This window comes from Rhagoletis zephyria, unplaced genomic scaffold, assembly GCF_001687245.7.
Source record: "Rhagoletis zephyria isolate East Lansing unplaced genomic scaffold, Rhagoletis_zephyria_1.1 Rzeph_scaffold_00235, whole genome shotgun sequence".
NCBI classification, from domain to species: Eukaryota; Metazoa; Arthropoda; class Insecta; order Diptera; family Tephritidae; genus Rhagoletis; species Rhagoletis zephyria.
Genome location: NW_016157319.1, coordinates 221,367 through 242,049, shown reverse-complemented (window position 1 = coordinate 242,049; position 20,683 = coordinate 221,367). Strand labels below are relative to the sequence as shown.

The 20,683-nt window shown below is 34.2% G+C and overlaps 1 protein-coding gene across 1 annotated transcript; it reads right to left on the bottom strand.

Annotated features, from left to right (window-relative positions):
* Positions 1 to 3,752: 3,752 nt before the first annotated feature.
* On the bottom strand, positions 3,753 to 18,950 carry LOC108358318 (uncharacterized). The gene is made up of 3 exons (XM_017609585.1): positions 18,369 to 18,950; positions 6,985 to 7,197; positions 3,753 to 4,518 (listed from the first exon to the last, which is right to left on the bottom strand). The coding sequence occupies exons 1-3, from the start codon at positions 18,445 to 18,447 to the stop codon at positions 4,193 to 4,195; spliced, it is 618 nt and encodes a 205-aa protein (XP_017465074.1). The 5' UTR covers positions 18,448 to 18,950; the 3' UTR covers positions 3,753 to 4,192.
* Positions 18,951 to 20,683: the final 1,733 nt, after the last annotated feature.

Below are 20,683 nucleotides of genomic sequence, written 5' to 3'. Positions count from 1 at the left end.
ATATTTTTTATAATTTTACGTGATTTTTGATAAAAATTTAAAACTTCATAAACTTAAAATTGAAATATCTCAAGCAGTATTGAAGATAGCGATTAAGCGCTAATGAGCTTTTTTGTAGGAAATAAAATTTCCTACAAGTTTCTCATTTACATTTTTTCTATAGCTCTTGTCATTTACGAGATAAATGCGAAAAAACGTAAATTTCATGAAAAAATCAGGTTTAGTGGCCCGTACTACCCGTAAAAATTTGTACTCATGACAGCGTAAACAAGCAGTTATAATAGATTTTAAAGGATACATATTTTTTTAAGTAATTATATAGGTGTATGCAAAAGGCAGGGGTATGTATTTATGAATATTTTTGTAATATCTTTTTTTTGTTTAAATCTATTTTTATATATACACTTGTACATGTATGTATTAAAAAATAGCTCAAATAGCTTTTTTAGTTAGACACAATTTTAGCCAGAGTTACGATAAAAAATACTCCTAAAAACTCAAATTAGTGATCTGTAGTGTATGAGTTCCTCCATCGTTTGATGTACATATGTACATATAGATGTTTTTTTTTTAAAAGCATTTGCTAAAAGTTTTGATTTAGTAAAATTTTCTATACTCTCTTCTCTTCTACTGTTTTTATGTAAAATAATGGCACTTTTCGGTTTCACTGCTTTCTATTTCACTTTCACATGCTAATCTACCTACATACATACATATGTACATATATTTGTATATAGTAGTATATACGCCACAAGTATTCCATCAATTCCTCGACTTTCTGAATTAATACTTATTTTCACTTAATGCTAAACCACATACATACATATTTCGTCACCTAGCTCAATTTAGCATTATATTTAGCATTACAACAACAAGTGCAAGTTAATTATGCGACTGCTAGGGATTTGTTGACATTTCACATGGGAAATTTCTATTATAACTGCTGTTTAGGTTTCCAAATTCTCCGGCGGACAATACAAGATCCTTACACAACAACGAGTACATTATCCGACTGTGTATGTAAATAAATACGTTTTTATATACGACGCATACATATGTACATATATGTAATTTTATACTAAATCAACAACTACAGGTTTGAACAAATACGCGTCAACGTGGAGTTTTTGGCTTTTCACTCCTTTTCGCTCAGAATACATTCTTGTTTTTTTTTTTTGCAAAAGTAATATGACATACAAATGTGCGTGTGTGTGTAGCGCAATCAAAGGCAGTTTGGGAGAAAAATGAAATAATTTCATGGAAATAGGTTCGAAGCAGTATTTTTTTTCGATTCGGTTTGAAGGGCCTGAAATATCTAGCAAAAAAATATCTAAATTTTTTTCAGCATCTCATACATGGGCTACCGATGTCATATTCATCTAATAGACGAACTTTTAATATTCATCTAATGGACGTTTTTTAAATATTTTATAATAAAATAAATACTTTTAAACAAATAAATAGGTAATATTCATCTAAAAGATGAATTTACAATATTCATCTAATAGAAATCAAATGAATATTTAAAATTCAACTTTTTGATGAAAATTCATCTTTTCGATGAAAATGCATATTTTTGATGAAAATGCATCTTTTTGATGAAAATTCCACTTTTTGATGAATACAGAAATTTTATTAATTCAAAAGTACTGTTTTTTTTTATTTGAAAATTAGTCTATTTAACGCCTACACCAGTCCATATTTTCAATTTGTAGACTTTTTTATTAAAAAAATAATAATTTTCTCCAATCTATGTTAAATTAAATATTGCCTGCATGATGAAGAAGTGTCATCTCACCTGCAGTATTCAAAGCATGGCACAAAATGTGAAAATAAACATTTTTGTGATAAAATCTAATATCTAGAGAGCGATGCAGCAAGCGAAATAAATTTAATAGTTTTTTAAAGATTCTGAGATGGAGAATTCAGGAAAAATAGTCTCGTTGGATAAAAAAAAATCCCTTAACCCTTCATATGGCCTTCAAAAATAGGAAGTTTTAAATGTGTTCCTTTTTTGACCTGAAAACAGTAGGCATTGCATTTGTTAAAAAGTTTTGCCATACTTGCATCAAGGAATCCGTTTCCATGGTCACAAGAACCGAAAAACACATTTTAAATTTATTTTAAAAAGTTCATTACATTAAATTACTTTTAGTTTTGAAGGTCTCATTGAATAAAAATTAACTTGACCTTGAAAACAACCTTAACAATATTTTTTTAAGTTAAAAGCAACAATTAGTTGCCTTCTAAAAAAATTAAAATGTGTTTTTCGGTTCTACCGACCATGGAAATGGATTCCTTGTCGCAAGATAGCAAAACTCTATGTTTTAAATTTTTTTTAACCGACTTCCAAAAAAGGAGGAGGTTATCAGTTCGTCGGAATATTTTTTTTTTTATGTATGTTACCGCATAACTTTGGACCACGTCAACCGATTTCGATAATTATTTTGCATCGGAAAGGTAGTGTCTCAGAGATGGTCCCATACTAATCTGGTTCAGATCCGATCAGCGGATCATGAGATATATATATATATTTTTTTTTTATATGAGAGTTGAAGTCGGTTTTTTTTTGCTAAAAATTACTTGTTTTAATTTCATTGCACAGTTTTCAGATCAAAAACGGAAGAAAAAATTTAAAACAATCTATTTTTGAGAGTCATTTTAAAGGTCAGGGTATTTTTTGTATCAAACGAGATTATCGCCTACTTCCTGTAAAAATATTACGACAAATACTTGCTATCAAAATAAAATTCAAACATTAAGATTGCAAATTTCCAACTATTTGATTTAAAATCTTCGATTAGACGAAAAATTAAAAAAATACATTACAACGTTACAGGCACACAATTTTTCGTTGATTTAACGCATAATTTAACCATTTTTTCCTATTTTCCTGTTCACAAGAATTGTGAATATTTGAAGAAACTCAACACGTGGTCATTTGTTTGAGTTACTATACATAGTAAACATGGTAAAATTGGTTTTCTACGCCTAATCTTGCCAAAACGAGGATAATTTATTTTGGAAATTTGAAAAAATCGTCGATTCGGTGAAAAGTGCTACTAAGGTTAAGGCTTTAAAAATTTTGAAAATATGTTTTTTTAGAACTAGTAAAAATTCGTCAACCCGATAGAAAATGTTTTAGAGCTTAAAATTAAAAAAAAAAAAAAAATGTGCCACCAAGGCTTAAGATTTTCAACTTTTCAAAGGGTTCGCTCACATAAAAATTGTAAAATTTGTTTTCGAGAATATTTAAAAATTCATCGATAAATGAAACACGTTTTTAAAGCTCAAAATCGTGAATAATTTCTACGCTTCAGCCTACTGTAATAAGAATAATTTATTTAGGAAAATTAGATTAGACTTTAAAATGTTTAGGACGTTAAAATGTTTTAAAAGTAGGTTTAACTCTGTCTACATACAACTAGGAAATTTTTGTGACGGAATTTTTAAAATTTCGTCAATTCGAAGAAAAACATTTTTAACGATTAAAATTGTGAAAAATTGTCAGGCCTAAGCTTGCCGAAATGAGAAATTTGAAAAATTTAAAAATTCGTCTATTCGATGAAAAACGCCACTAAAGATTAGAACTTCAAGTTTAAATATGTACAAAAATGCATTTTTCTAGAATATTAAAATTTCGCCGTTCCAATGAAACTTGTTTTTTAACGCCCAAAAAGGTGAAAACTTGTAAACACAAACTTAACGAAAACAACATGATTAATTTTGAGAGAATTTCCAAATTATTATACTGCTTTAAGAGTTGTATATGACTATGCAACATTCTAGATCGTATATTAAACTCTTTCCACAAGTTTCCAAAACATAGTACATACATACACGTATTAATTTAAAATTACTATGGTGCTTATAATGTAGATATTAAGTATGCTGGATTTTACACTAGTTTTCATACACTACTTAGTACATGTGGTATACATACATATATATGTACTACTTCAAAAGTAAGTATATACACCCTGTCTATTTTTTTTTTTTTATATGTAACTTCTTCTGTATTTGGTCTGCTGCTTTAGGTAAGCTATGTAGTAGTGTTGTAGTATTGTGGATTAAAAAACAAAAAAAAAAAAAACAATTATCCTCAGCTATGCGAGTAGTACCCACATTTACAATACACTTTGTTTTACATACTAGAGTTTCAAGTAAACAACTGTTTTTTTGAATTGAATGCCTAAAAAAATTTATCTAAGCTCACAATTCCAAAGCTCAATTCGCGCACCAGTAGCGCTAACATCAGACACAGTGCGCTTGCGCTCACCATCGCTTGTCCGTTGTGGTCCACTTTAGGCTCTTCGCCGATTTCCAAAAATATCTTCATGCGTACATCCTGTGGCATAATGGCGCAATGGTACTCGCCTTTAGTTTTGTCCGATACTTTATCAATAATCAAATTCATGTCATTGTCCAGGTGATAGCCCAGAGCGGCATCGACGATAATCTCCCGGCCAGTGGTGATGGTATTATTGCTCTTGAACCACATTATCAAATGTTGAGATTCTTTGAGCAAGCGAAGTGTATGTGTGTATGTACATGTAGGCGGCGACGTAGTGTGAAAAAGTTGAGAAGAAAAAAAGTGACAAAGTCAAATATCGATTCTAATGAATGTTAAATACTAAATGCAAATTTGTATGAATACTCGTATCAGTGCGAATGGAATGGAAATGGTGTCGCGATTAGTAAAGGGTGTAGGCGAAGGCGGGCAAGTGGGGCGTGGGGTGTGCGTTGAAAGGAAATGAAATCGTACTTCGCATTCATATGAATGTATGGATGCACATATGTATGTATGTACATAGATCAATCCAAGGAAAGGGTGTGTACAAAAAAGTAGGTGTGAATTTCTATAAGCAGCGAACAGAAGGTGATAGATACTCGTAGAAGCACACATGCGTTTACTGCGAAATTATAATTTACATATTTTCTTATATTCTATCAGGTAGATATATTTACTACAAATAATTAAGCCCAATGAACGTGTATATATGTAAGTACATATGTATGCGTGAATATCGAAGTGAATGTGAATATGTATACATATAAATATATAAATATATGGATATATGTTTAGTTATGTGTTAATGAAGCTACGCTTTAAAAATGAATCATGCCATCATTCCAAAATATGTATGTACAGTGACTCAAACAACTTTCACATGTTGATTTTTTTAAACTAACGGCTCTATTCTATATCAGTGACAAATTCTTTTCAAAGTTTTATTACGGAAAAATATATGAAAAAGTTTAAATTTGTCAGGAAAAAAAATTTTTGTCGCCGATACAGAATTGGGCTATAAAGCAATGTTTTTCAAGTTAAAATTGTTTTACCGTTTTTGTATAAATATATGTACTAGCTTTTGCCCGCAGCTCTGCCCGCGTTAAGTTTGGTTTAACGTTGTGATTTAAAATAAAACGAAAAAAGCCAACAAATATACTCACACACTCACTAAAAAACTCTCACACTTATCACAGGATTTTATTTAATTTTTCAATTAAATTTCCAAACTGGTGGCAACCTTCGTAAAGTTTATCTCGTTTTAATACCCATTTTAAAATGTTTCGTTTAACCTCTGAATTGATTTTATTTTTTTGAACAGATGGCAACCCAACAGATGATAACCCTACTGACAGTTGATGAGAAGATAGCCATACGACTGTGCGACGTATCATGGTTTCCTAGCCTTAATTTTATGGTAATTAAAATTTTATGAAAATTTTTTCCAAAGAAATTGAAACTTCAAATATTTATTTATTACTTAAATGCATTTATTTAGAAACTAGCAAATACCCGGTGTGCTTAACTGCGCCTTAAAAGTATTTTTCTGTTGTTTGATACCCGTATTGTAATATTTCATATATTTTATCCATTTAATTAAATAAAATTTTTCAAACAGGTGGCAACCCTCCTCAAAAATATTTTCGGCAGTAAACTTTCCCAAGCCTCTTCAGTTTGATACCCATATTGCAATATTTAATTTATCTTATCAATTACAATTCAAACATGTGGCAACAAAAATATTTTCGGTTATAAGCCCTTTTAAACCTCTTTCTTTTGGCAGCCAAATTGCAATATTTACTTTATCGTATCAATTTAAGTTGAAATTTTCAAATAAGCGGCAACTCTATATTTTAAGTTAGACCTCTAGCAATACATTGGTGAAAACTGCATTCAATTTAATGCATTCGTTTTTGACTGATGGGCGTACAAACAAACATACAGACAGACAGCTATAAATTCTAAAAATGATTGATTTGGCTTCTAATGCTCTAATAAAGATACCTTATATTAATTTTTGTATAGATATTCTTCATTTATAATGGAAACACCCCCAGATTTCAGTCTCCATTTAGCGAAAGAGAGATGGAGTGTGAAAAGCCAACGTCTCGGAGACGTATGTAGGTTATCGAAGCAGGGTTAAAGAATATTTTCGAAATAAATCTTTTTCAAACAATTTTTTTGACACCCGCATTGTTGTGATACTTTATTTAACTTATTAATTAATCGATTTTAATTTTTGAACGGGTGGCAAACCCCTAAAAAATATTTTCGAAATAAATAGTTTATAAACCCTTTCCGTTTGTTATCTACACTGCTGAAATATATTATTTAACTAATTAATTCATTGATATTCACTTTTTAAAAAGGTGGCAACACTCTTCAATGCAGGTTATAAACTATTTGCGTGCTAAATTTTATTAAAATACGTCCAACCACTCACAAACTTTCACATGTATAAAGTAGCAGCTTTATAAAAAAGATAACAAAAAAATTTTAACTTGAAAATCATAGCAAATATTAAAAAAAAATCAACATGTGAATACTTTTTTTAGTCACTGTATATTCACTTAGCAAACACACAGATACACATGGCAACCCATATGTAAGTGTGTATGCGTCTGCGTGAATTTGCATGCTTAATTTTTTATCTCTTTCTTCCATCGTACATATATTTCTCATTAATAACTTACCATTATAATTCTTGGCAGGACAATGCAAAACCACTTTAGTGTCCTCTTTGGCATACACAGTTTTCTTCTCCTCCTCAAAATATGGCATTAGTGTGGGCGCAGGCTTGCCTGGCACCTTCATATTTTCAGGACTCGATTCATCGTAGTAGTCTATGTCAACGCTGTCTGGGTTTTGTGATTTTTCACTTGACTTCTGGGCGACATCTGCCAGAACTGCGAAAGAAAACAAAGTGTACCAATGTAAAATATGTAGTTAAGTAGCTGCGTATTTATTTATTTAAGTCTATGAAAATAAGAAAAAAACTTTTAGAAATCGATAAACGGCGAAATTCCAGCTGAGATTACAAAAAAGGACTTGACCTCTAAACGACCTCCATAAGTCATTTTGACTAGACGATCAAACCGTATGTGGACGTGAAATTTACTGATCTTTCAGCATTGGTGGTAAAAAAATATATATATCATTCGAAGTAAGGCGTTTGAACCTTGATCTAGACGTAATGAGGTCATATGGATATCGAAATCGTATTCTCAAAAACTTAAAGATCAATTAAACTCAGAGATTCTCTACCTCGATTTTCCCTTATGGCCAAGTGATATCTTTAATTGTAGTATGAAGTTGAAAGCTACTGCACTAGAGCCAACCCGTAGGCATCCCATACACCCAACCCCTATAATGTGAGTAGTAACTCGGCAAAGTTCTCTTTACTGCGGTGAAGGTATAATTGCAGAACTTTCCATTTAATTCGGGATAGTATCCTTCTCGGGTACAGCACTGCTCCTTGCATTACCTTCAATATTCTTGAACTACCCACCTCCAACTGCAGAGTAAGCATAGCCTCGGCTACTCGGTACTGGACCTGATGGCATTGTCTAACTTTCCAACCTCCAGAGTGTTTATATTACCTTTGGGGGTGACAACAACACCTTAACCTGAATCACCCCAGAAACAGATTCTGATCGTTAGCGTTTAGTTTCGCTGAGTGCAACAACTTCGGCTATATCGGCTTAGACGTCGGGATTTCGTTAGGTATGTACGAAAACCTTCGACCCTGGTAATCATGAACTATGCTCCATCGATCCTGGTACAGTACCACATGTTTCACAGCTTGAAATTACTACCATTAGCCATTTTAGCGTGAAGTCAACGTAGACTCCCCTAAACCTCCTCGCTCCACGCAAAGTAGGTTATGGGCTTGCCAGGCTCATCTCTCACCGGTGAAACGTTGTGCTGTACTTTTTTACCATCCACTTGTTTCCACTGTATTCGTCGTTTTGACACCTTAGTAATCTTAAAATTTTTTTTGCAGCGTTCTGTCTGTTCAATTGGATTAGGCTGTGCCCAAAGGCGCTAAGCCAAAGGGTTTCTTTCTTTTGAATTCGCTTTTTTGGAAATCAGTGATAATTCCAACATGCATCCTCAGTTGAGGGCGTTCCAGGAGAATGAGGGCACTGGGCGCATCATTTCGATGTGCATATTTTTCGCCATAAATGAAATAATCACATCTTATTTGGGAAAATTCTCGTGTTTTTGTTCTTGGTTAATGATACATTCTCCAAGGTAGAGAATGTTTTTCCCAGCATAGACGTCGCGATTCCAGCATGTACGACATTTTTGACAAAACTGGTACCTGTGGGGCGATTTGGACGTCAGGTTTACGTTGTAACATTTTGCGCAAAGTTTGGTTGTTCTGAATTCATTAACCATTAGAATTCCTGCATGCCGTTGTTTTAGTGCTGCGATTAGTAACCGATTTGGTGTACGCCTATATCCGCGCATTGGTGAGTTTGAAGCAATCTCTGTTGATCCGATGCTGATTAACGTTTTCTCTTCTTTGTTTGGTACCAGTTGTTGCACAATTTGGTTTCAGGCTTTTTGTCGGCAAATGTATTTCTTCAGCTTCAGCGGAGCCACCTTTCTTTGCGAGAAAATTTTTTGTTTTTGCTCCGGTATTTCAAGTTGAAATTTACAGTATTCACGGAAGTTCGATGAATTCGCAGACAATTCTGATTGTATCGTGAAATCTTTCGTATATTTATGTAGTGTTATTTTGCGAGAATAGAAACCAGAAAGGTGTTGATAGTACGAATTTTTGATTTTCACAGGAACATTGTTCTGGATGCCAGCAAAAATGAGTCGACACCCAGGATCTAGCCCAATCTTGTTGTCGTATTTTGTTCCGCGTATTTTTATTAGATTACCTTCACAATCGGTTTCATTTTGTTTAGTGCACGTTGAAGGAATTTTAAAATATTTTCCAAATTCACTTTTATCGAAGGAAGGAAACGGTCCTTTGAATAATTTTAATCGACACAATAGCTAGTACAAAGCAAATCGATCGAATCTGACGTGATGTAAACCGTGTTTTAGTTGTGGTATTAGTGAAAAATTTTTTCTTCTTTGATTTCATTATACCGTTGTAGGTTATAAAATAATTCGATGGAAGACCAAAATAGTTTGACATTTTCTATTTTGTGTAGTTTGTTTCCGTTCCATTTTAAATCGGTAATTAAACGGCGGATGGTGCGGCTCCGCACAAATCATGTCCCATCGAGTGGACATGAGCGCCTCGATTAGGCAAATCAAAAACAGATTACCGGAATTTAAGCTTGAAATCTAAGAAGAGGTTGGTTGAGCTGTACAGCATCCTATAAGATTACCAGATAGATGTGTAATACATATCTACTAGGGCGATGTTAGTGTGAGAAAGGAAAATACGGCCCTTGGGTGTGCGTGCTGAAAGAAGCGGCATATCTCTCAACACGTTCTGGCGCAGGTGCCAGGCCTCAGGCTCAAAGCAGACAGTTGGAACATTTTTTCTGCCACTCTCCGGTCCAACCATTCCTACAGAGTATTCTGAGTATTTCAGCGGGCGGTAGCCTCTCTCTGTATGATTTGTCAAATGCGTCCGCCAGTGTCAGTGTACCAACATTTAGTGAAGGGAGCTAGAATTCGGTAACCGAACAGGTAAAGAACACACAGGATTGGGTGTTGTTACTCAACTGTCCTTCGCTCTACAAAACATAGAGTATTTTGTATAAGTTTTTTTTAGAAGTTGAGCGGTGTTTACACACTGCTGTTGCGGTAAGCTCCTCAGCATGGGCTTTCGTTTCACAACGTTAGCCCCGTAAGCTTTGGAGCAGACTGTTTATGGTCAAGTTGTATAGGTGTGTGGAGAGAACTCCATTCTTTGGGATAGACATTTCACCCATCCCACCGCACATTCTACTAGATAGAAGTTGAATAAATTCTGCCAAAGGCAATGAAAATCTTGCTTGGAGATGGAGGAATCCAGAAAAAGAGCTATAGAGAACGGTATAAACCCCAGAATGCTAACCTTAAAAACACAATTGGTTAATTCTGTCATAGATTCTTCCACATTATGCCGCTCTCGCATATCGTCTTCAGCTACGATACTTGCAAGGAAAGCCATGTGAGTAAATTTTGGCTCATGGCTTGTATTAAAGGGTTAAAGATTAGGATAATCTGTTGGTAACATTACTCTACTCACAATATATCGATTTCAACGCATTTGTACTTGGCACATTTAACTTTCTTTTTTTTTTTTGCTGGTGGGAAAATGGAACGCCAATAATTTTATTCATAATAAAATACTAGCAGCCAAAGCCGCGCAAGATAATACTCAAATGGAAGGTCAATTAAAATTTCCAGCCAATAATGGGACAATGAGTAATTTAATGAATTTAAGTACGTGTGAGCATTCAAATACAATACATACATATAAATGAATGCCCATATTTAGATATGCATGCAAGTACATACATGCATAGACATGTACATACATGCATACATATGTAAATGCCAAAAGGGTTAAAATGTATAGAAATTGTTAAAACAACCAAAAAGTCATGGGCAAAACAACTGTTAATTTCAACAAAAAACAAAAATTTTTGCTGTACACAAACTCTAAATTCCTCAATTAAAAGCAAAAAATAAAAAATTAAATAAAAAATCCTGTTGTTGAGCATGCGTAAATACATGGCTAAAGAGGGCATACTATGCATGTATGAGTATATCGCAATGAATGTAAGTAGTGCCCATATTTGTAAGTACACTTATGCACATGATGAGTACAGCACTTTTTGATCGAAGAGAAATTAAAAAAAATATATATATACATATATACAAATTTACAAACACACAAATAAAAGCAATTAAACATTGAAATGGCTTAGTGGTGGATTATGGCATATTGAATGAATAAGAGTTCCAGTAGCGAACCCGCTCATTGGCATGCTACTGCGGCATGCGGCACAGCAAAACTTGGGAGTGCACATGCAGATATAAACATACATAGTACATAAGTACATACTCGTATAAACAGATGTACGATATGCAAGAATTTATGTTGTGCACACATGCATGCTTTTGAATATGAATACGAAAAAGTTTTATAGATACAGTGGTGGACAGGTGAGTAGAGCTGCCATCTATCTCGTTTTTTTTTGAGGATAGAAAAAGCACAATGCATTTTACAAAAAAGTTATTTAGAGAAAGCAATTTGGTATGTGAAAAATTGTTTTTGTACCACACTTCATTAAAAAGGTTACACAACGCTGACGGTCGAAAAAATAGGTACAAAAAAAAACAAATTTTCTCCTAACGCAGATGTGAAGGTTATAAAAACAATTTTATTTCACATTCGTAAAGTGCATATTTGAGAGTATATTCAAAGAAAAAAATTAAAAAAGTTATAAAAGGCGGAAATATAAGTCATTCATTAGCACCTTCTTTTCAGATAGTGTGCTTACAAAAAAAAAATGTTTTTTTTTTTTTTTTTAAGAGGTACTAGCAGCGTACTATATAGGGAAACTTTCTTAATCCCTTTTTTTTTGCAAAAATGACAGCGATATAAAGTAGATCTTCAGAATTAGTGTACACCAGTTAGAAAAAAATCGTTTCGAGAAAACAGCGAAACCCAAAATTTAGGGGCTTTTGGCATTTTTCTATCACTTCCACTTCAAATTGATGTCACTTTTTAAGTAGGTACTTTGACAACGCCTAAACGAATTAGAGAATATGGAGGTATACAAACAAAAGACTTTCGGCTGAAAAATAATGAACGAGCAAATAATCACCGCATCTGATATATTGTTCGAAACACTTAGGCTACCTTGCGCTAAACAGGACAAAAACCTGGTACTACCATAAACAAGGGAACTCAGATCAAAACTAAAGAAATCAAGAGCAACAAAATAACTGACTTTTACCTGCATACCTTCGAATCCAGGCAAGAATTAAACCGGAAGATGTAAGCAGCTAACTTCTACCTACCTACAACAACTACTGGTTATACTAAAGAATAGAATCCGCTAAGATGTACCAGACCTAGAACCAACGACCATTTAGCATGGCTTTGTGATATAGTGAAGATGTGGCACAACGCCGAAACGGATTTGTCTCCAACCAAATTTGACAAGGAATGACGGAAAATCGTTCCAAAATATGTACATCATACTTAATGTGACCAACAGTACTTCTTTCGGAAGTACAGTACTTCTTTTTTCGCTTTTGTACTTCGAACTTCGAAGTACAGTCAAATGTACTTCTTTGCGTGCGATATTTTTTATTTCAGGAGGGATATTTTGTAACCAGTTGGCGACAGTTTTTGGATCGCTATCGCACTTTTTGACGCTGATGTAAATGTTTTTGCGTCAAAAAACAGTGCGATAGCGATTTGAAAATGTGTGCTTACTGGTTTCAGAATCTTCCCCCAGATCCTGTACTTCTCCACTCTTCTAGACGATCATCACATGGCATAGGCGATAAATTCGTTCAAACCATTAAAGTCGCCGGGGACCGATGGCATCATATTGGTCCAGCTGCAAAGGGCTCTGAAGGTGTCGTGCAATTGATTGGATCCTTTTGATGCGAACTGCGTGAGGACCGGGTATAGCCCCAAGTTTTGGAGGGTAGTCAGTGTTGCGTTCATCTCAAAGGCCGGAAAAGGCACACAGGTTTACCCCAGGTATTTTAGGCCAATCAGTACAAGAAATTATTGCAAGAAAAGGCCAGCAAATATCGCCCTCCATACATTGATAAAGTGGTCAGAGGAACCCTTCACGCATAAAGATTATGCAGTAGGGGCCTTCTTCGATATCGAGGGGCCTTCAACAATAAGGCTTATCTACAGCTTACTACGGCGGACAGAACTGTCGCGGCGGAGTCGTGGAGCGCCTGCACTCAGTGCAGAGTCATTAGGAGCACTCCACAAGGTGGTGTTCTCTCTGTCGTCTGCTCGGGATTTCGGTTGTAAATGACCTTCTAGAAAAAACTAGAAAAAGTGGGCTGTCGGGTGATTGCCTATGTAGATGATGTGGAACTTTTGGTTAAGGGGCATGAAATAGTTGGTCACATTAATCCTACACCTACCCTGTCGGAAACACCAACAACGAAAATATGTATACAGGGTGTCCTAGAACACCCGGAGGTAATTATTTTTATTTATTGAAAAAAAAAAAAATGCAAAAACATGACCTACCCAATCAGGGATGCTCCACCTGATGGTGGTATTACCGACTTCTGGTTTCGACCGCAAGTGGATTAAACTAACGGGACAAAAATACATAACGTTTGTGGAAAATTTTTATCTGGAATGAACTTCCGGTTAAAACAATACGGCTTTGGGAGAAATTCGTACGTGCCACTTAATAGATGGTTTCCCTATCCCAGCGTCCGTTAAAAAAAAAAAACATATGTACATTAGACCGTACCACCTTATAATCAAACAAAAAAAGGTTCGCCCTGCGCCCGGGGGTCGAAAGTATTTTGCAACGCGATTTAGACGTTTTTGTTTTGCCCGAACCTAGGGTACACCTTTTTACTTTGCAAATAGGCTTTATATTCAGGGATGTACCGCTAACTTTTTTATTCATATTTCTTATTGCATAAAACCAAATAAAAAAATTATGCATAATTTTAGCTGTGCAAGTGCAATTTGAAAACAAATTTGTAGTAACTTTTTGAAAACCGTTGAAAAATTATCACAAAAACAGGTCAAAAATTTTATGCACGCAAGTAAAGTGGGCGGTATTGTGTCAAATATGATTATTTTCAACTTAATTTTTTAATTTTATATTTCTTGGTTTGACAACGATTTCTCCACAAATTTAAATAAATTCGCTTGTACCAAAGATCACTATATTCAACAAGTGGTCGCAATTTCCGTGAAGCTGTTGCCTTTTGTCTTCATCTTTACTTCTTACATCATCTGAAACTTGAAGTGGCGGCTAAAAAGTTTCCAGCCTAAGGCAACTAATGAATGAAATGTATGACATTATACTAATTTTTATTTTCAATGCATTCTCTAAATGTAGACCTTTTACTTTTGTGAATATAGTGCCGTTAAATCACTTGAAATTTTCAATTGGTGTTAGTTGGCTCTGAAGAGAACCGACGACTGGCATGCTTTTTTGAACTCGGCCAAAAATCGCTTAGGCGGTTAAATAAATAACAAATCACTGAAAAAGCATTTTTTTAAGATTTCATTTCAAAATTGTTTTCTATAGCCGCCTTCGTTTCTCAGTCGTCCAAAAATCTTGCTTCTATAAACTCAGTGCAAATCTCTCTGACACAGCTCCAAAAAATCTGTACTACCCTCATATCATCGCTACTTGTCGAGCGGGTTAAGTATACAAATTTTTGAAAATAAATTGCCAGTGTGAAACATTTATAAAGGTTTTGACAAGACGAATTCATAGAAGGTGGTGTTACAATTGAGAGAGTGAGAAAGTTACGAGTTCTTCCTTGAGATACATGAAATTTGACATTTGTGTACCCAAAGCAAAAACAAAATACATTTAATTTTTTTCTTTTGTACTATCGCCACCATTTTAAGAACGCCCTAACTCATAATTTCATGTATTTGAATTATATAGCGGATTAGGTTGGTAGGTAAATAACCATATTTTTCTGTGGAACATCGACGCATCATTTGTCAGAAGAGATATTGACAAACACTTACTGCTGAGCAGTGGTAAATGTCTAAATCTTTATAAAGCAGTCATAATTTGAAAGTTTTAATTGGCTCTACTGAAAATTGTTATAATTTGAGTTGTGTCGTTATTATAGAGGACAATCGGTTTGTGCAAATACTAGTGGATATGAGATAAAACCATCAATCGACCAACTGATTTCATTTATTTGTCAACTGCTGTATGCACATGTGTATAGTATATATGAGTGTCTCTATTAGTACTCATTCACGTGTGTAAAAAATTGTATAAAAGCCGATATTCTGACAAGTTTAAAATGTTGTATGTATTTTTTCACATAAATATACGCATGTACATACATACGTATTTATGTTAATTTGTTGGCGCATTTCCGCCCCTCAGTTTGACCGTTTTTGCCACTGACGTATTTCTATTACATGGTAAAAAATTCCATTTTTGTAAATTTTTTATTTGGCTTTTTTTTCAAATGTTCAGCTATTTCTGCATAAATATGCAAGTATGCTGATTTTTTGAGTGAATGTACACACATACCTCTGTATGTATGTGGCACCTATAGTTGGTTTGAGTATGCGCGCTCTTTAATAGTAGGCATGTTTTATTCAACCATCACAAGCAAATAGCTAAATCTATATGCTAAATCTTATGTTAGCCTAATTTTGACAGTTGTTTGAGTGCAAATAGTAGGTGCAATCCCGTATTCCTCGGACTCGGACTAGTAAAACTGTCAAAAAATAAAAATTCGCTCAGAGCGAGAGAGTAACATTGAAAAGTGCGGGATCGCTTTCTAGTAAAAAATGGTAACTTCTGTCAACTTCAACATAACCTCAAAATTTTAGTTGTAAATTTTTGTAAACACACTCAGCTCACACATTTAAATAACCAAAAATACTTTCAAATTCATTACAATCCACTTAAACAAGTAATTAAATACTTTTCAACATAAATTAGCAGAGTGCACTTTTCTTTTGTTTACAATTTGGTGGCCAAACACACTACAGCTGATCGTTTGACACATTTACCAGAATTTACCAGCAAAAAATTCTCGGACTAAAACTGGTAACTTCTGACAGAGAGAGAGAACCGTATTTACTCTCTTTTTTGTCCTCTCAATAGTGAGAGAACCGAGTACGGGATCGATTTCCAATAAAATCTGACTGATTCTGACTATTTCTGACTAGTCCGGACTCGTACGGGATCGTAACTAGTGTCAAAGTAAGTTTTTGCCTCTTTCTCCTTTGGCTGAAGGAGAAAATTTCTGATGCTGAATGGCAATGCCTCTTGTTAAATATACAAGCCAATTTAGCTTTTCATAAGCCAATATAATTATGTTGGGTAAGTCCTCCATACAAAATAAGCTAATAGCTTAAATTTCTGGACAAGTAAAACACGGCTAGTGTTAAATTCTTATCACAAAACACAAAATTGTTTCGCAGCATGCGAGCTTTCAACAAAAAGCTGCAATGGCTGCTGCCACCGCCGTCGTTGCTGCTGTTGTATGTAGGTACATATGTATGTATGTAGGTATTATGTATGTAAATATGTATAGGTATTTAAAACACGAAGAAATGCCATAACATAGTTTTGCTGTGTTTTCACAAAAGCACGAAAAAAAGAAAAAATAAAAAATAAATAAATACATACATACATATGTACATATGTACATATTTACATACAAGTTCAGGCATACAAAATGCATGGTAGTACATACTCGTACATACATACCCACCCATGCTCGTGTTTTGGAATATATGAACTTGCAAAACTTGCAACATTGCAATATTTGTGCAGCGAGATGAAAATTCTGAGAACTTAAGTGAAATATGCGAACTTTAAATTATGTACACACATTGGCATTTAAATTTTTCGGTTTTCGGTGTTTAAAATATTTAAGTCAGATGTTACGCCTTGAATTTAAGCTCTTTAAGCAAACATATTTATGTACATAACACATACATATATACATACATACATATGTATACAAATTCAACCTTGATTGGCCTTAAATAATGGCGAATAAAATCGAGCTTACTTAAACTCTTCTACATAAAAGCAGAGATTCAAAGGAACATTTTTTTTTTTTTAATTAAGAGTAAGATAAAAAAAACAAAAATTTAAAATTAAACAAAAATTTAAAACAAACAAAAATTTTTAAATACAAAAAAAAAAACTAAAAATCAAATCTTTAAACAAATATTCAAAAACTAAAAATTTACAAACAAAACAAAAAATTTTGAACTAAAAAACAACTAAAAAAGAGAACAAAAATTCAAAGCTACAAACTTAAAAGTCAAAAATTTTATACCAAAAATCATTATTACTATTACTAAAATAATTAAGAATAAAAGCAAAAATTTAAAATTAAGAATAAATACGTAAAACGAAAATCTAAAAGTATAAATTTAAAATAAATAAAACAAAAAAAGTTAAAATTTACAGTTTATATACTTATGAAAAAATGAATGTCGTGGCAAAAACTGGCTTTGAAATAAACAAATGTATAGTTTTTAAAAAATGGCTGTTTCCTATCAGACTTAATAAAAAAAAAAAATATTTTCAAGCGAAATTTTTGGCCTAAATTTCTCGAGAATTTGTGATTTTTTTTTTTGCTGACTGAATACTCGAAATTTGAAAATAAAATTGTGATAAGGGAGTGGCATTTTTTATATTTAATAAATTTTTCAAAATTTTGTAATATTGAAACTTGGATTTATGGAAGGAGTATTCACTAAATTGAGCAGGTGACCTGACACTTGGGCAAAAGGGCTTATTAGCTCAAGCAATAACTTTGAAGACTTCGTTGCTTTGAGCTAATCAATTTTTTTTTGCACGAGTACCAGGTCAATTGCGCAATTTGGTGAATACCCCTATAGTTTTTAAAGTTTACTTTTGTTTTGAATTCTTTATTTTCTTGAATTTGACCACTACTTTTTTTACTTTGTCTTTTAATTTTATTTGTATTTTTTATTTGAATAAATGGAAGCTATTATTTTTTAATTGATCGTCAATTGAAATTTTTTTGAAATTTTTTTTTTTTATACGAAACAACTTTGACTATATCTATGTAACTGAAAATGCGCTCAATACTTTCCCATTAAATTTCCTTAAGCTTTATATGAATGTATCTTCACTATATCCTGACTCAAAATTTTGAAATCAAATACAAATTTCACACACATAATCTGCAAACTGAGAAAATGTGCTTAACACGCTTTTCATTCGTTGAAGGACAACTTTAAACCAACAACTACATACCTACTTAAATGAGTAATGTTTTCAAGATTGATTTCGAACAAACTTTTCTTATGCCAAAAAAAAGAAAAACTAAAATGTAATAAAATAAAAAACAAATTGTTTCCCCTCCTATTCATTGCGAAATTTAATATTTTCTTCAGTACACATTCACATACCAGAACTATTTAGGCACCCAAAAATAACCCATCCCAGCAGCAGAGCGGCGGAGACTGCATTGTTGCGCACTGATGTCATGGCTGGCTGGCTGACCGACTGGCTGGCTGGCTTCCCCGAAGTGAAAGAGAAAATTTCGATAATTTGTACCAATTGACAAACTGCGGAATCTGCTGATTAATGCAGATATCCAGATAGATAGACAGATAATCACAAGCAGCTGGCGAACAATTTCAAATTAACGCGTTTACAATGCCACACGAAACAACTTTGGAAACAGAGCAGCAACGATAAAACACTTTTATTGCACTTTAATTTATTAAAAATAAAAAATTTATTATAAATATTTTTTTAATAATTTTTTTTTGTAAGCACTGCACCCCTTTTCGTTTGTGTGAATATTTTTGTTTTACAGGACCTTTTTTTCTTCGAGGCGAGTGGCACACCAACGCAGGCGGAATGTTTTGATAGTTTTTTTCGCACAGCCACACAGCGTACTGACTGAATCACTACACAGTCGAAATATTGTACTCAGGCGAATCGTTTTGCTGTTGTCGTTGCCGTTGCCGTTACCGTTGTCGTTGCTGCTGCCACAGCCGTTGTTGCTGTCGTTTGTCGTTATTGGTCGTTGATATGTTTATTTGTTTGTTTGTACATACACATTAAGGCATATACTAGTACTTATGTATGCATGTACATGGTATATACAAATGTACGTATGTCAGCCGTAGAAATATGAAAGAATGACGTGAGACTCTTCTGCGCGAAGAATACCCAATATTTCAGCATACAAATCTACTTTAGTATCTACCCAACCTATGCAGCAGGCATGCATGTGTTTAAGTTTGTGCAAGTACGTGCGTTTGTGCCACCGCGTGCGGGTGTGTATTGTATGCATTTCTTGTTAATAAAAAGCCGAAAAAAAACAAAGCCCAAAAAAGCCAAAGTCACCACATGCGGCGGCATGCGCCGAAGCTCCAGTATCAATACAGCAGCAGCGGTTACATACATAGATACATATGCCGCCACCACCACCACTACAAGCGTCACCATCGTCGTTGCCGCTGCCGCTGCCGTTGCCGCAACTGCCGCGCCATCGTCATGGACACCACAGACATGATTTTCCGCCCCCTCCCCCTTACCATTCTATACCAACGAATGTTATTTGTATATTTCCTGGGTGCGTGCGCTGTATAACAGTGTTGGGATCGGTCGGCATCAGGGTTGCCACTACCACAATGGCTTATTTCCTCCCATTTATTTTAATCAAGAAAACAGCGGTTGGCAGCATTAAATACATTTATTTTTTCTGGTGGTGTGTGCTTTTAACCAGACCCACCTACCGACATGTTTTTCGAACCACTGAATCCGAATCTGAGGTCCATTTGACCTCTAAACCCTCAAAATTTCGAGTAAATTGCGAACAATTTAAAAAAAATGGACTTGGCACCTTTTCACCTTTAGGTAACGATATATACATTAGTAAGGTAAAAATAAACCTCACGGTCCGGGGGAGCCTCCGGGCTTGGGACTGAATTAGCGCGGTGCGGGTTTGACATTAATTTCTACGAGTTGCGGTTAAAAACTTTGAGGTTCTTCGATTTCATGAAAATATGACTAACAATAAGTAGTTTTCTTTTTTGAATCACTGTCCTAGTGTCATTTAAAATATTTAAACAACCTCGTCATTGTTGAAACTATTATCGATTCGCAACTTCAATCTTGCCTTAACATCCATCAATTCAATCACTTGATATTTTGATACGCAGTGGATAAGACTTTTTATACGAATACAGAGTTCAGAGAAGTGACGAAGGTAATTGGTAGAATTCTGTCTATACCAGTAAGCAACGAGGTTTTTAAATGAATGAGGGTAAAATTGATATTATCGCAATTTGGCAAGCCTACTCATAGTGCTGACAGAGTGACACATTACAACAAGCTATTTTTTATGAGCAAAGACCAAAATTTGAAGCGTCCTACCATACTACCAACGAGTAAAAACCTACCAATTTTGGTAGGAAAAGCCCAAAACGGCAACCCTGATCGGCATACGAGCGCCATATAATAGTTATGTCATGCAATTTATAAAGGCAACAGCAAGCAAGCAATGCCCCAGTCGGAAATGGTCATGTGTAGTCAAAAATGCATCGGCCTTAGAAGTCATGTGTCTGCTCCAAGATGCATTTTTTGCCCCAGAAATGCCATGTCGCTTTATATAGCTATACATAACTAGAATGTATAAATAGAAAAACATTCGGGTAAAGCAGCAGTAGAGATAAAAAAAATACATATGTTCTCACTTGTTTGTCTGATT